General features: G+C 38.8%; 1 protein-coding gene across 3 annotated transcripts in view; it reads left to right on the forward strand.

The window, feature by feature from the left end:
• The first annotated feature begins 9,553 nt into the window (after positions 1-9,553).
• Positions 9,554-18,071, forward strand: part of DENND1B (DENN domain containing 1B) — a 267,935-nt gene continuing 259,417 nt past the window's right edge. For all 3 annotated transcript variants that reach the window (XM_045982799.1, XM_045982800.1, XM_045982801.1), the window contains exons 1-2: positions 9,554-9,885; positions 12,026-12,090. In XM_045982799.1, the coding sequence (XP_045838755.1) occupies positions 9,869-9,885; positions 12,026-12,090 (82 nt within the window). In that variant the 5' untranslated portion in view covers positions 9,554-9,868. The remainder of the gene's footprint in view (positions 9,886-12,025; positions 12,091-18,071) is intronic.

Below are 18,071 nucleotides of genomic sequence, written 5' to 3' on the forward strand. Positions count from 1 at the left end.
AATTCTTGGGCAAAGAAACTGAACCTGTCCAAAGAGTAGTGAGTACTAGTTATTATGATGAGCTAGAGAATATTATCAGGTACTCCAACTAAGGAAGTTTGGGAGCCAAGACACAAAGTTCTCTAGAAATGCAGGAAAAGTACAAGCTTGAAGCAAAAGGACAGCATCTTTGGAGGCTTTGTTCATTGAAAGGAAGAGGGAAGATCTGGACAGGACAATAAGAAACTATACAGCAGAAGATAGCATAGCCTGAAGCCAGAGGGGATGCAACAGTTACACAATAGATGATAATATTTGAACACTGGTTCAGGGGCAAGTGATTGAACCCATCATAAGGTAATTGCTAATTTAGATCTACCCAGGTAGCTGTTTCCAGCATTCATTTCCTATAACATGCAGCCTGACTATGTAGACAGTTTACATTCATTGGCCTCTTTTTTTCCCTAGGTCCCCACCTTGCATAAAAAAAGTTCCTACTGTATAATTTTTTCCTAATATGCGATTTTAATGTAATAGGTTAAAAACCCTATGTCAAATGGAGATTAATTTCACAAATATATGACATAAAATACCAAGAATCATAATGTAAGTCCTATTTTTTATTTTTATGAATGTTCATAGAAAATTATACTTTAGTTTTGCTTTTTCATCTTTGAGAACCAGAAAATCCAATTTCCAGACTGTCTTTCCCCAGAGACACAATTTGTCTATGGACTAATTACATTAATAAAGTTTCTTTCAACTTTAGCTTTCATTGTTTATAAAATGAGGAAGGAACAACTGGTTTTTTAGTTTCTTTTAGTTTTATATAACTCTTTCAGTTTTTTGTGTAAGTGCTTTTGCTTTTCCTGCAACTTGTACAAACGATCTTTAAATAAAATGTATGACTTCAGAAATATTTAAGACTGCTTGTAATTTCGAAAAAGATGTTGATGAGGGAGATGCCATATGGTAATACTTTTGAATTGAAATAGAAACCCAATTGAACCTTGCTTACTTTTGTTGAGCAAGTGAATGAGTGAGGGAGAACAAGAGTGAGAGAGCAAGAGAGAGTGTGAGAAAGAGGCAGAGAGAGAGAAGAGATATATATGTGCTTTGTGAAGAAAATGGCTTTTTAAAATGGCTCAGTAGTATTTTGCTGACCAACTTTATTTCCTGGTGCCTCCGGCAAACGAGAAAGTGCATTCTTCCACACAGGCGTTCTTGGAATAAAATATCTCTAGGGAGTTCACTTCCTGCTTCACCATGCATAGTACCTGTTTTACCTACTAATCTATACCTCACATGACTGTTGAGAGGCCTAGCTAATAAAAAATGATCATAAAGCACTTGGCAAAATCACAACAACTATAAAAGGATACATGCAAATGTGGTAAGGCTTGTCTTTCTGGTACAACATGACATCTTTGTGTGTGAAATGATGCAGTGACTCAATGTTAAACCATTTTTTTCTCTTTCACAAACTGGAAGTAGTTTTGTCAGCTGGCTTGCTGTAGCAAATTGTAGCGAATTGAGCTGACTCAACAGTAAGCCTTTTGATTTAAAGCCTTCCCTCCAATTCTAACATTAGGCCTCTCTCCATGAATTTGTGCATATATTAACAATTCATACCTGCTTGTTTTAAAAGAAAGAGCAACATGCTTGTGTTAAAGAAAAAAAATGAGGAAATAAATGGGTTGTATGGTGATCAATGGTCTTATGTCATCACTGAGTAGGAATTAGTAACTCCTATTTGGTAGTTTTCTTAAGTAACCACAGTGAGAACACATTGTAATTACTATACACAGTGCACATACTAATGTCATATGTTCCTGATCCATAATTTAACCTGAAGGGAATTAAAGGGAAGACCCAAGGAATGTCTATATAGGTGACAGAAAGAGTGGTCAGTCCACATGGTGATGTCCCATTAAGTCACAAGCAGACTATCAGTCTTAGTCATGGGTCCAGATGCTTCCATCCCACTCCACCCAAGTTCAGCTATCCTGGTTGGCAGAGGACACTAACTGCATTTGTGCGTACTGAATGAAAAATACACGAGTAAGACTGAGGCCTTCTTACAAAGCAAGCAAATTCCCAACACACTCAGAAGTCTTGATAAAGACTGATAAGTTTCATTCTGCTGCTCCCTCTTTCCCAGAAAAGATGACAAGCAGAGGTTTTCTTAGCAGATACTTTCTTAGCAGATACTTGTCCATGTCTTGGGTCTGACATCAGAGACAACAGTAGAGAGATAAGATGACATCCCATACTTCTGAAGGCCGGGAGACCTCTCAGTCCTTATTTTTTAGCTTGACCTTGTTTGCAATAATAAAAAAAAGGGGGGGTGGTCTAATATTTTGACCTCTGCTTTTGAATCTCTGCTTATCATTCTAAGGATCTTCTGCTATGGAATTGTGCCTTTTAACCTGTTATTTGACTGAATTCTGTGCTGGCATATAATGTTTTTCTCCCCCTCCCTGCCCCCCAGAATCAATCAGATTTAAGTACCTGTAATATTTACCTAGTAATTTTCTCATATTTTAGGAAAGTAGAACTCGGCATACAAGAATGTGGGTTTTTTTTTCTTTTTATAGGAATTTGTTTTGATCATTTCTCAATTTATATTAGGATTAGGGTTACTGATTTTGTTGGGACTATCAATGTCATGTAAGATGTAAAGTAAATTCTAATGTTGTGGCTCACTGGATGTGATTACACATTCTCTTGAGACTATTAAATGGGTGTGAGTGGAATTGCCATATAGTAAAGATGTTTTTATTTATGTGGAGTGTCTGGTGGGTGGGGCTAGGAGATTCTTTCCCAGGCATTGCCACAGGGTTACAAAAACATTACTCTGTTTCTTGTATCCCAAGTGAGGCTCCTCAAACAGTCCATGAAGAAAATTTGTCTCCTCTGATTACAGTCTATTGGTGATACTCTGCTTCAAGTATTCTTTTTTCTTAACTGCAAAGACTATTTTAAGTTTTCCAATGTCTGGCAGATGTCAAGATAAAGATAAAGATGAACTAGCAGAAGCTGGTCAGAGGTAAGAGAATTTGATTATATAATTTTGGGCAAATTACCTGAAATACAGGGGAAAGAGAGTATCTTTGCTGTATTATTTTTGAGAATTTTACTACCTTTTGCACTAAAAGTTTAGCAGCAAAAGAAACCATTATCATTTCCTATTTGAATTTTATAAATATTTGGATATGTTCAGATTTGCTAATAAAGATGCTAAGAATAATCTGAGTCTTTTTGTCTCCAAAACTGGAAGACTTTTTTTTTTTTTTTTTTTTTTTAGCATTAGCTTTCAAATTAACACACATGCTAACTTCATAGGCCATGAGTTGTGACAGAAACAGGAGAAGCATACTTTCTGGAAAGGTATTGTTCCCAAATATTCTCTTCTACCATCTCTCTATTGAAAAGTACTTCAAATGCCATTTTGATGTAGAACTTCATCTGCAGATTCAAATTCATAATGTTACTATTAAGTATAAAAAGAATAATATTTTTGGAGAATATTCTTTTTTTTTTTTAAGATTTTATTTTATTTATTTGACAGTGAGAGAGAGAGATCACAAGTAGGCAGAGAGGCAGGCAGAGAGAGAGGAGGAAGCAGGCTCCCTGCCCGATGCGGGGCTCGATCCCAGGACCCTGAGACCATGACCTGAGCCGAAGGCAGCGGCTTAATCCACTGAGCCACCCAGGCGCCCCAATTTTTGGAGAATATTCTTAATAACACTATCTCAGCTGATACTAAAAGGCAGTTACTGTTAAAATATTTTCAAGATGGTTTTCTAAGTACTTCAAGAAAATTTGACTTATTACTCCATATAAAGGTGATATCTATCTATATGTACTATTAATAAATTTCACCTAAGTACATTAACAGGAGACAATACAGAGTTAGATTCTGGGAATGTATGACTTGGATACACACTGACTGTAACTCATGAGGGAATATGTCCAAAAGTTTATTTCTAAGTTAATTGTTTGGAACTCGAAACCTTGATATAAATTGGTGAGGCTCACAGCCCAGGCATCTAGGTAAGTTTTATTGAAGTTGAAGAATTATTAACAGTATTATATTAAAAAATATCATTCTAGAGTTTATAATATTGTTTCTCTTTCCACACTCCATAAAGGGAAGGAGCTATCAGGGCAGGAACTCCTGGGTATTAGTGACTCTTCATTTATGTCTAAGGCAAATTTCCACATGGATATATTGTACAAATGGATGAGGGTTAGCGGACCAGGAGTTACATTTATGGTTATCCCAGTACATTGGGAAGGACATGTATCTCACTAAAGGCATTGAACTTAGATTTCCCCCACACCATTAGTATATAAAAATATACTATTCAGGGATTATCTGGTATGGCTTAAGCAAGTTGGATATTATTAGGTAGGAAAAAAGTTCTTATTAGTACCTTTTATATGATAGTATATTGAAAACTAGGCAATTGTGATGTCTCATCAAAACTGCTACTGACATTAATTAAAAATTTAGAATTAAATACTCTAAAAATTACTAAATGCATTCAAGAGTAGTCAAGGAAATAAGGAATACTTGGTGGTGGTGTGTGTGAGGGGTACAGGTTGGGAATAAGTAAAAGTAGCCATCAGAGCCACGGTTCAACTTGAAGGTACTGGTTAAGCTAGATGAGCTTGGGCACCTGTTATTATAGCTTCATGGGGCTTGAGGACCTTCCTAATGCAGGAAGTTCAATAGGATACCCTCATAACATAACATTCCAAAGGGATTCAACCAAAACCAATTATGTCAAGACACTGGAGCAGAACTGGACATGGAGGGGCAGAATCTTCAAGGATTCATAACTAGAAGTCAGCTCTCAAATGAGTGGTTTGAAAAATTTCCAGTTAAGAATTTAGTATGAAAGGGCCCTGACTGGGTAGCGACACCCCTCAGACAACTACCAACAGTAAATGAATATTCTTTCCAGAAAACTCTCTTTTCAGATCTCATTACATCTCCACATATAAAACTCCAAGGACCAGGTAACATAAAAAGAAATCACTAAACAAAAAAAAAAAACCACAAGAGACTATAAAGAAAAACCAGCAGAAGAAAGTCAGATAGTAGAATCAGACTCACAAATGCTTCAGATACTGGAATTATCAGAAAAAAGATTGAAAATATGCATGTTAGATATATCTTAAGAAATTAAGGAGATGCTTAAAATATGAATGAAGAGAAAGTAGATTTAAAATAACCAAACAGAACTTTAGAAATGAAAATAATACACATTAAAACCTAAATGGATAGCTTTAACAGAAGATTTAACAGCCAGAGAAAGAAGTAATGAAACAGAAAGATATCTGCAAAAATTATCCAGAAGTCAGCCTCAAAAGATTAGAAAACAAACAAATAAAAACCTATGAAAGAAATGTTAAGAGACATAAAGTGTAAATGAGAATGTGTATACAGTAAGAGTGTATAGAGTAAGGAAAAGGGAGAAAGAATGGAGTTCAGAATTTTCCAGGACTGATGAAAGTCAATTTTAAAGGGTTTTAAAGGTTCTTGTGCTGCCTGGGAGAAGGCTGATGAATTCATAAATTCTGAATTTAATCAACTAAAATTTACCTGTTAAAATTCCTAGGATAACCACTAAATAAATAGGAATAGAATATATAACTTCCAAACTAAATCTAGGAGGAGAAGTGGCAACATAAAGACAAACTGTCAATAATCCTAAAGAAGGCAATGGTGGAAGATAAAAGAACCAAACATAGATCAGAAGAAAACAAAAGGAGAGCACAACATTAGAAGGCAGAAATAAATTGAAATGTATCAGCAATTATAAAACATGCAATGTCTAAATGTTTGATCCAAGAGTCAAAGATTATTAGACCAGACTAAAAGTCAAAATTAACACTAGTTAGATAAATCTGAAATGTAATGATTTAGAAAATTTTAATGTAATAGAGTGGAAAGAGTTATACCAATACAAGACAAATACTAATCAGAGGAAAGGCATTTAAATGCTAAGGCAAAAGCATTACTAGAATCAAAGAAAGTCATAACATAATGATAAATTTGCCAGGAAAATAAAATAATTATAAACCTCTGTGCATATAACACAGGCCCCAACCACATAAAGCAAAAATAGACAGAACTATGAGATTGACAAATCTGCCATCACATTAAGAAATTTTAAGTCATCTCTCCCATGAAGGAACTGTTAAGCAGATGCAAATTCAGTAATAGAAGATATCAATAACATAATCATACTAATAGAAGATATCAATAACACAATCATAGTAATAGAAAATATCAGTAACAATCATAATACTTGATCAAGGCCTTTGTTTGTTCTCCTATTTTTCTTAGGAGCTACAAACAAGTCAGTTTGAAGTTCCCCACAATGGCTACTGAAGTTCTAAATACTTTTGGTTAAGTTGATCCATTTAGTTTAGAAATGCACTGAAGAGGTACCATAGTTTTTAAAACTAAAACCACTAGAGTCCCAGTAGTGGGGGGACCCACTACTCTCAAAGCAATTTGATGAGTGGGATGAGAAAAATTCCTCAACAGCAGAGTTTCAATAGGAATATTCTGGTTCCAGAAGGACTCAAACTGAAGGCCATCACAGTTCCACCAGGAACAGTCTGGTTCTGAAAAGGAATTGGGTTGAAGGCCAACACACTTCCAACAGGCACAGTTCCACTAAAAACAATCTGCTTCTGAAAAGGAGTCAGACCAAAGAACAAACAAGTATTCTCAGAAAGGATAGGCCTTAAAAATAGAACCTGAACAAAGCCTGGAGACCTCGAACACAAAGAAAGCAGAGCTCTAAATCCAGGAAAAACTTACCCTCAAACTCCAGGGTTGGCAAGAAAGCAATGGGCCCAGCTGACTCTGTGGCATCTATTTTCTCACCAGCCTCAGACCTGCTGATGGTCTTCTCTAGATCCCACTTCTGATCACCGGAGTAATGTTAACCTTAAAAATAAAACTGTCACTTAGTTTTCCAACAAAAATGGGTTTATTTGGGAATAGCAGAGAATTACGGTTTGGGGCAAGTAAGCTATGGCAAAACCATAGGCAAGTTCTGATCAAGGACATATTTTTAGAACACCTTGCCCAAGACCTGCTGAACATACACTCTTTATAAACACATGCCAAAAAGTTAAAATGAGTTGAGAACATTGAAAAAGATTAACAGTTTATAGTTCTTTGGCATATAGTTCTATTTTTTTGGTGAGAACATAGGCCACATTCTTTGACTACTGTGGTCCTGAGAAATGTTAGTATCAATTGTCAAGTAGGAAATATTATTGCTGAAATATGATCTTATAAAGATATAATACCAACTTGAAGCCTTGCCCTTTGCACACTTCTCAATCAGTCATATCAGAAGTTCCATATGAAATAAGCATTGCTAAAATTATACTACTGGCTTCATTAAACATATCATCAATATAAGTGTATAAAAACGTCCTTTTTTAGTAATTTTTAGTAAATCACGCAAATTTTAGTAAATCGTGTCTATCTGTTTTCCTATCTTCAGTAATTTCAGAATAGATAAATATATCTCCTCATCATGGTCAGCCTAAGAGCTTGTTTAAACAGATTTGGTTTATGCGTGTATATACAGTGTTTTCCCTTCATATACTTAAGAAAAATTAAAAAAAGTAATGTTTTCTAATATGCAGGGGTATGACAACAAATGGATAGGGAAAGCAATTGTATTAATATTTCTTTACCACTAACAAATATTCCTGATGTAGGCATCCCAGGTAAGTTTCCTTTTCTTGGGAAAAGAATTAATTATAATGAAAGGAGAAGTTTGAAAAAATTAGCAACACTTGGAGCAGAAGTGGTTTTTATTACAGAATTTTTTTCAAGGCTTTGTACTATGTTAAGTACTTAGGTGGAAAGAAGCTTCATTTGGGAAAAAAAAATTATGTGGTACAGACTGCCTAATTGTGAAACTGAAATGCACAGAACAATTTCTTAAAAGAGCACACCAGTGTGTAGTGCTTTTAAACTTGAACATGACATTGTGCATGTGATATACAAGTAATAATTCCCATTTAAGAAATGTAGGAACTGAGAAACTGAAGTGTCTCACCCCAAGTCAAGCTATGACAGCACATCATGCTTAAATCTAATATTTTTGTTTCCCTATTCTGTCCTGACCTTATTTTTGACTATCGGGTCTGTGTCTATGAAATATATTTCATTTTGTTGACCAAGTAGCACCTACCTATGGCAAGAACATTTAAGATCTGCGTAACTGAATTTATTAATGTTAGGTTTTTGCTTCTTAATTCTTTATTTAATTCCCAAGACTCCTTGTATGACTTTCAGGTCTCATGACTCATACCCTATTCATACCATAATTGGTTTCTTCTCATCATCTTTCCTTTTGCATGAATAAAGTCTGAAGCAACCCCTATATGGATGAAAAACACTGTGGTCATGTGTCAAGGGTGGTAATGTTAGCAGAAGTCTTCTCCAGAAGATCTCTGTGCAATAGTCCAGTCCTGGACTATCTTTTAAATGTGCACCGTAAGACTTTTTCTACATCTCTTCGGGTAGATCCTAGACAGAAGGCAGCAGACCACAACGAGGCAGTTCGTGGCAGAAGTAACTATCAGCATCAAGTAGACCTGTTCTGAAATCCAGCTTTGCTAGCACATACTGCGTTAGCTTGGCCTGTTTCTTCATCTGAAAAATGCTGACGCAAGTATCTATCACATAGAGTTATGGTTAAATACTGTGACAATACATATAGCCTGCTTAACAGGTACTTTAGTGCCCTGTAAATTTTAGCTTTTTCTTTCGGCTTCTGTCACCTTCAGCTGTGCCCTCCCAGAGCCCCTAGACTGCTGTTCTACTAGGCTTGCCACGTGGAGAATGTGTCCAAAGTCAGTCTTCGGCGTGCTGCAGTCCTGTGGTAGAACGTCTGGCTTCCATATGTGCAGGCAAATGGAGCACTACCATTTTGCTACTAGACAAGGCTATTTAGCAGGTGCACATGTCTGAACATTCCTGAATCAGGAGGGGGGCGGCTCTGGATTTCAGAGAGCAGTAAGCAGGCCACAGCTGGAGTGAGGCAGGAGCCAGGAGCATCAACTTGAGCTCCAAAGTGCAGTCTGAAGCGAAATGAAACGCCCCCAAACGACGAAGGTTCTAGCAAACAATACCTATTAATTAATCCAATTCCATGTGCATATATGGTGTGGAATACTGCAAATCGAGGTACTATTTCAATTACTTTTCTTTCTGGGTGGGTTGTAGCTCTGGAGCCTGGACTGGACCCAGAAAGGAAGTCGGCTGGTCCAGGGCTGAGGACACAGGGGGCACCTTGCGTTTCTGGCTCAGTTACAAAGCTGTACGTGGGCCATTCGGGCAGACACTTGCGCTCCCCTCGACCCTCTGGGCACTCTGGGCGCGGGGACCCCGCCCAGTTTCCTCCTCAGGCTACCGCCCGCGGGCCGCGCGGCCCAGGTGAGGCCGCCGGGCGCGCCCCCGCGCGCCCCTTCCCCCTCCCGGCGACTTCCTGGTTTGCAGAAGGTGTAGGAGCGGCTGCGGGCGGCCCCGGTCGCAGGAACTGAGAGGCCCCAGCCTCGGAGGCGGCGGGGGCGGCGGCCGGCGAAGACGGGGGCGGCGGCCGCGCCTCCGCTGTTGCTGCTGCTGTCACAAAAAGGCTCTGGGGGGTGGGGTGGGAGGCGGGGAAGCGCCGGGGGCGCCGCCGACATGGGCCAGCCGCCACCGCCGCCGTTGTGAGTAGCCTCCTTCCCCGCCGGGCGGCCGGCGTGGGCGTGGGCGGCGCGACCCTCCCAGCGCGGGACAGTGGGCGCTCAGGCCGGCGCGGGGGCGGGACGGACAGCCCCAGACCGACATGAAACCATGGACTGCAGGACCAAGTGAGTGGGGGTCGCGGGCGCGCGGGAAGGGGGGTGGCGTCCCGCGGCGGCCGGCCCCCCAGACGGCGACTTTGGCCCGGCCCCCCGTGCGCGGCCGGCTGGCGGGACAGCGCTAGGCCGCAAAGCCTGCCTGGCCCCGCGTCCCGGGCCTGGCGGGGTGGGCGCCGCTCCTCGGAGAGCGGCTGGCAGCGCCTCGGCGAAGCCCGCATCTCTAGGTAGTGGAGGAGGCCTGGCGGCTCCTGCCACCACCCGCTGTGGGTTTCTTGTTCCTCCCGGAGTGTGGCAGACGTGACTGTCGGCTGTCTGTGTCTTGCTGGTGTCCGGGAGGGCGTCAGCGCTGAGGTTAAGCGGTTATTATTTACAGTATTTCCCTAACGTGAAAATAACCATTTCAGTTTTAAGCATGGTTATCAGTTTCCCAGATGTCGTCTTCCAATTTTTCTTATAAAATTAAATTGGCCTCTCATAGGTGTTTGCATAGGCACTGGGTATATGCACGGTGCTTGCGAAATGGTATTCCATTAGTGTATTTGTATCTGCATCAGTGGATATTTTTCATCGGGAGATTAATTATGTAAAAAGCAATTTAAGTAAGTGTGGTGATTTTTGTTTGGGGTCTTAGAGGTATTAGGTCCCCCCCCCCCCCGAAACTTACTTTGCAAAGAATTTCTTCTTCCCTTACTCCCTGTTCATACCGCCACCCCCCCATTTAAAATAATGAATACTACATATATTCGTATTAGTGTGAAAGGCTTGTACAATTTCACGGTATGATTGAATCACTATTTAATTCTTACACCTAAGAGATTCTAAAAAAATATTAGGAAAATGGGAAAATTATGTGATTTAGAATTATTTTCTTCAGGGTTTGACATGGGGGGGGCTGCGTAAGTGTTTTAAAAAGTATACTTTTTGACATTAACTGGAATATGAGGGAGGAGGTCACCTAAATGCATATTATTTCCATTGAAACAAGTTAATGGTGGGTGGGCTGAGGAACTGTATATTTGCAAATTAATTTATATAGCTTGTCACTTCCTGTGATTCTAGATTCTTGTAATAAGTTTAGAAAAATTAATGTCTATTTGGAAGCCAAAACTGGCATTACTTTATTTAAGGAAGTGCATATTTAAAACAGCTAATGTACAAAGACACTAAGTTCTCCTTCAACAGGAATAACAGATAGATTAACACTTTGGTCACGTGGGCATTGTGGTATCAGATTTTGCTTCATCTCTTATCTTCTATCAGAAAGAAATTAAAACAGAACGGTTAAAGAAAATGTGTCTCAGTAGATTTCAGTTTGCTTTTTGAAATTAAACCAATGAATTGGTTGAATGTGTGAGAAGTTAACAAAGAAGTGGATAACTTCTGAATGAGGCAAAGCAATCTTACTGTTCCTAGTGGGAAAATCTGATATTAAGGTAGATGTCTATTTCTAATTACTCTAAATAGACATAAAACAAGGTTTTTGTTGGTGTTTGTTGGTGGTGGTGTTGTTAGCCTTAGAGTTTATGTACAGTGCGCCACTTTATTTCAAGAGAAGCATATGCAAAGTGTCAAATTTAGGAACATTATAACTGTTTCATGGTGGTCTAGAATGTGGCAGGTGGAACCAGGTATTCATCACTTACACTTGTACTGCAGGTCCTTTAAAAAAAAAAGCCTGGGGCAGGGTGGGGGGTGGGGTGGGGAAGGAAGCCTGAGAACCTGCTGGCCAGCTTTGTTGGCAGGAAAAGGTAGAAATATTTAGGAGCATACTGGCTTTCCAATTTTGATTCAGTAAGGTAAAGTCAATGCTTTACATTTATATAGCTCTTAATATTTTATAAAGTACTTCCACATAAATTAGTTGATATAGAGTTCTCAGAACTATTCTTTGAAGTGAGCGAGGAGGCACTTTATAGATGAGAGATCAGGCTCAGAGGTTAAATGTTTGCCCCAGGTCTCAGAACTCCTAAGCCTCTTACATTACCGAACTGGGAAAAAAAACTGTTATTTTCTACATTGTGCTTGTATAGTTAACATAGAATACATTACAAGAAAAAGATAATCAGTTTTTGAGTTAAGAAAACATAAACTCTGCAGAGATGCTTTTTTGTTATAGGAAATAAATAAAACAAAATTCTTTTTCTTTTAGGGAAAATCCAGAAAGAACCTTTGACTTGGTATTGAAAGTGAAATGTCATGCCTCTGAAAATGAAGGTATGTGTGTTTTGTTCATTCTTAAAATAACTGAGTCCATCAAAACAAGTGTTAGTGTTGTAGATTGCTAGAACATGGTAGTATCAGGATAATAATGGTACTAAATGTATATTCTGCATCTAGTGTCTGAAGGTACTGTTAATAAAGTAGATGCTGGGTTTTTGCCATGAGATTGTAGAAACCATGAATGTCATCTGTGCGGCTTAAATTTCACGTGTACATTAAGGCCATATAACTTAGAACTCAGCTTTATCATTTGTTGATAGAGTGATCATTAGTTTTGGTAGTAGGACACACCTTTTCATTTTCTTTCATTTGTCTTTGAAAACTTAGTGCCTTTTTTAAACATTAGTGAAAATCTCTTGCCAGTACATGGAAGCCATACCAATTCTCTCTAATGTTTCCAGAATGCAGAATGCAGACTGAGTAGCCCCTTCTTTTGGATTTACTCCAGTAGCAAAGCCCTTTCAGAGAGAGGTAAATAATGGTGTGACATCATTTGAAAGGGTTTCACCTGCCAGTTCTATGTAATTTCCTGAAAAGACAAGGACACTTTTGTCAGTTTCCCCTCCACTTTTGTCATATACAATATGTATACATCAAGGGATGGTGTGGTGGAAAGGAATAAGGGCTGTCTCTTCTTGTTTATTTCCTTTTTGATGTGTTCTTGTGTGTAATCTTTTCCAGTGTGTGATTTCACTTGCAGTGTACTTAGATGCTAGATAACATGGTGATTAAGTGTGGGATTTTGTAGAGACGAGTTGTCCATTCTAAAGACTTGGTGGAAAGGCTGCTGACACTCTTAGCTCCAGAAACAGACCAGCAATTATATGCTCTTAAGCAATTTGGAGCTGCACACCTTAAAATAGAGAAGCCCAACCCAGCTTGTGGTGAAATGGGCATAGCTAATTTTAGGTAGGAAGTCACACATGTTCCTGACTCCACTGGCCCTGCCTGCTGTATTTTTGGCCTGTTTGAACTGTAGCTGTGATCAGGTTTGTCCCCAGGCAGGGACTGATCCTAGGTTGTAGGGAGCTTTTTCCGATTAAAAAGGTTATCTTTTGTTGTCCTATATGTATTAAAGTTGGTCTATTTACATTCTTCCCAGGCACAACCAAGTTTTCATTGAAGACTCAAATAGATATATGTTTTTTTTCAGCTCGAATTTAAATCTATTCTTTAGTGTATTTATGGTGAATAAGTCTTCAGAATAACATACAATAACGTTAGTGAAGGTGGGTGAATTAATGCTCACCCGACGTGTTTGTAAAACAGGCTAAATTACTTTAGAAAATATGATTTCTTTGTAATTTTAAATGCATGCTAAAGTGATTTTGATACCAGGATCAATCTACCTTACATAACACCTGATCTGTGCATGTGTCAGATTGTGACCTTTCCATAAAGACTTGTAAGTGTTTTACTCCTTCCTTCCTCCCTTTGCCCTTAGGAACTAGTTATTCCAGTTTTTATCTTCTTCTTGTGCCCTTCTTTTATTTCTTTCTTGCCTTTTTGCTGTTGTTATTGTTTAAATCACTACTCATTAGAAACTTCTTGTGTATTTTAATAGTTTATCCAGCACAGTGAAGTTGGGAATATGACAAATGGTTAAAATAAACACTTCAGCCTCCCTGTAGGTTGCAATTAATCCATTCTACCCAGGTAGTCCATCAATATGACTCACAGGCAGCAAATTCTAACGACTTTTAGTAAAGCTAAAGTCAACTGTATGAAAAGCATTAAAAACTTTTCTTCTTTTAGTTGTGACTTAAATAGTATAAATATGACTAATATTTTAGAGTCTAAAAAATTATACCTTTTTGAGCTTCAAATTGAGACTTTAATGTTTCTAAATGTTTTTATTAATTTTTTACTTTATTGATAAATATTAAATGGAAACAGTCCAGAAATTATTAAAGAGAGTTACTGAATATTCCTATTTAACTGTCAATAAAATCCATTTATTTATTACAAACAAACCTAATATGTGTATCCATTTGTTTAAAGTATGATCGTTTTTGTTTTTTGTTTTTGCTAACATTTGCATGAATATGGGTGACATTCTTATATAGTAATAAACCTGGAAAACAAAATGTGTACATTAGAATGTTTTGGGGTACAAATATAAAACCAATTTAAGTAATGAGGGAACTTAGTAGTTTATATAAGAGGAAGTTTAGAAGCAGATCATCAAAGATCCAGGTTCTTTCTGCATCTCAGCTCTGCCACTCATAGTAATTGGTATCATTGGAAGATTTAGATTCCCGTGGTTATGGGATGGTGGTCAAGAGAAGTTAGAACTCTGCTTTCTCTTTAATGACCTTGGGGGTGAGAGACAGTGGCTTTTCATGGCACTGTGCTTAAATCCAGAAAATTTCTTGCCCCAGAATCTTCCAGAACATTGGATCCCAGTGGCCAAAGTTGGCATGAACCTACACATTCCTAAAATAATCATTGGTGGGGTAGTGGTAGATGGGTGAATGGTGAGATTATTATGACAGATTATTATTAAACAACTGGCAAGGAATAGGCATTGGGAAATCAATTAAAATGTTCTTGGCATTTCTTAGAATATTGGTTTATTTTTTATTTTTTTAGATTTAATTATTTGACAGAGAGAGTGTGCACATGAGCTGGGGTGAAGGGGGCAGAGGGAGAGGGCTTGATCCCAGGACCTTGAGATCGTGACCTGAGCCCAAGGCAGACACTTAACTGACTGAGCCACCCAGGTGCTGGTTTATTTTTTGAAGACTATCTGTTCGATCCAATAGAAAACACCATGCTCAGGATAAATTTGGTTTATGCTGAGATTGGTGATATTACATTAAGATATTTGGCATGTTTCTCTTGTTCATTTTCTAATAGAGAGGTTCTAAATTCATTTATTTTGTGTAGTTTACTTCATAAATATCTCCAGAGACAAATTATTATTTACCTAAGTTTTACTTGGTGTTTCGAAATGGTAATAGTTTTTGAAATATAACAATATAGCTAGCTCTGGTAAAAGGGTGATTTTCATTTGATCTATTGCTATTTGGACTTGTTTCAAAAACAGTACATTGGGAGTTTCATATGGAGGGGCTCAGGAACTGAAAAAATTGCCATGAACGTCGTTGGTTGTGTTTCCCTATCATATTCCCTTTTGTTAGCGGAACCGGTTCTGATGGTGTCTGCCAGACTGGTTGGCCCATATATTCACGGATGTCTCCCTGGCGGGACAACTTCCCTAATAACTTCTACTGCAACTATCCAAGAGTGAAGCGCCAAAATTTAGATCTTAATACTCTCTCTGGTAGATTTCCGAGGGAATTGCTGTTGTCACTCTTCGCTGTCTTTCATGCTTCCCAGCAGTCAGCGGCATAGAGCCAGCAGTGATGGCCTCTCCTCAGTTCTAACAGCAGAAGTTATTGTTACCACACCGTCCCTGCATTCCCTGAAGTGGTGCAGGACTTCAGGGAACTCAGAAGTCACCCATCCACAACACAACGTTGACGATGCTTCCTCTTCAGGTTTTTCTTTCAGGCAGTGGCTTTGGCGCTCTAGCTTTCTCTTTTATATTTTGTTGATGACTTACCTCAAGTAGTAGTGCTGGTTGTGCTGTGCTCAGTTGTAGCTGTCGTACATGGACTAACTTTAAATCTCATGGACATCCTGTGGGAGGGAAATGTTTATCTTCATTTTGCAGGTGAAGAAACTGAAGCACAGAGAAATGAGGAAACTTGCCCAAAGTAGTCTGGCTCCAGAGTCTGTATTTTAATCTGCTGCTTTTTTTTTTTTTAAGATTTTATTTATTTATTGGACAGACAGAGATCACAAGTAGGCGGAGAGGCAGGCAGAGAGAGAAGGAGGAGGAAGCAGGCTCCCCGCTGAGCAGAGAGCCTGATTCGAGGCTCGATCCCAGGACCCTGGATCATGGCCTGAGCCAAAGGCAGAGGCTTAACCCACTGAGCCACCCAGGTGCCCCTAATATGCTGCTTTTTAATAGATTTAATCTAATTTAAAAAGTCTGCTCCATTGTCTCTCATTGTGTAGTGACCTCTAATCAGCTCAGTATAGGCTACGTTGTTACCATGGGAGGAAATATTAGAGTTTAAACCATATGCAGTACGGGTATATGTAATTTTAAACAAGAGTGCAGTTTCTTCTCTGAAATTAATGAATTAGGGGTAATTCCACACAAAACAATTACCGAACTTATTCCTTGTGATTTTTGATGCTGGCTCAGGATATCCCCCTTCTGCACTCACTACTCCTCGTGTTTAGGATTTATGTCTCCATGTTTAATTGAGTCCTTGCTCTAACTGCCTAGCTTTTTTTTTTTTTTTTTAAGATTTTTTATTTATTTATTTGACAGATAGAGATCACAAGTAGGCAGAGAGGCAGGCAGAGAGAGAGGAGGGAGCAGGCTCCCCGCGGAGCAGAGAGCCCGATGCGGGGCTCGATCCCAGGACCCTGAGATCATGACCTGAGCTGAAGGCAGCGGCTTAAGCCACTGAGCCACCCAGGCGCCCCCTGCCTAGCTATTTTTTCGTAGTTTTCAACACATCGTTATTAGGTCTTGTTTTCTTTATTTCTGTCTCTTTAGGTGGAAGAATTTCTCTTCGGAACAAATCCTCCTTTGTTACTGACTTTCCACTTTTATAAACCCATTCAACATTCAACCCAGTATCAAGTTCTCCACCTTTCTGATTGTTAGCTAGGTTAATCGCTTAACTGCCTCTTACTTTTTTCTTAAATCAGAACTTGGACTTAGCATAGTGCCAGCCACTGGTCAAATAAATGATCACATAAATGCACCGAGAGCTGCATGTTGTAGAAGTGATCTGAAGTGTGCGCTGGTATGACAAGAATAGGGACAATAGAAATAAGCAACCATATGATATGTATCTTGGACCAGTGGGTTTGTTTAGGGATAGTCTGTGCTTAAACTCTTCCCATTCGGGACCCACATCTGCTTGCTGCCTTCTCACATCACAAGATTTATTGGGACAGTTGCTGTATATGTATGTTTTGGAGTCTACCTTCAAACCTATTTGTACCCATCCACAATAGCAAAAACCCAATAAAAAACCTAACGTTTAGAAAGTAGAATTGATGAATCATACATATGATTAAGTGGTTTAGGAGACTTTACATATTGCCTAACATGGAAGAAAAATCTGTGATTCAAATGCGGTTACCATGTTTTTGCCCTAGCTGTGTGTTCCTTGCAGAGCTCCTTCTGAGTCCCTCTCAATCTAGATGCACGTGGATGAATTGGAGTTACCACCACTGAAAGTATTAGCTTTATATCATAGATTGTTGAAGAAAACAAAACTTTTATTTTCTCATCCTTGCTAACCTGGAACAAAACTTAATGTGGTTCTTTAGAACCATCCCTTTGAGATCTATCATTTTGGCTTTGTAAAGAAGATAATTAAGAATAGCTGTACTTTTATATTTGGCTTTGGATCATTATGTGCTCCCTGACATAGCCGCCTGCAAGTCTAAGAAGCAAATCAAATGTCAGCGTCCGGTATTTGTTGATTAACACTTTGATAGGGATGCTGTGGAGTTTATATTTCAATAGTTTGATTATGACTTGTCTCATTAGGTGCTTTTATTTGTTCACATGTGCTTTAGTTTTGCTGCTTTAATCCAAGGTCACTTCTTAATTTTTAATGATGATTCCCACTGTTGCCTGGTGGGGGGTAGAGTGTCTGCTGCTGTCCTCTTCACAGTGGTGTGCTGTTGGACTGGTGCTTGGGCTCTGCTGTGTGGCCACAGCATCACAAGTTTGTTCAGGTTTTTTCCATGGAACATTCTTGTTTCACTGACCTTCAGGATAATATGTTCCTGATATTCTTTTGATAATATTCTCTCATTTGGAGGATTGTCTTATGTGCAAATAATATCCCTCTTTCTTTTCCTCCAGATTTTTATTTTTGATTGAGAAGGTAGAGGACAATAATTTACCTTTTAAAATATACATTTTAAAGGAT

The sequence above is a fragment of the Meles meles genome, chromosome 17, assembly GCF_922984935.1.
Source record: "Meles meles chromosome 17, mMelMel3.1 paternal haplotype, whole genome shotgun sequence".
NCBI lineage: Eukaryota > Metazoa > Chordata > Mammalia > Carnivora > Mustelidae > Meles > Meles meles.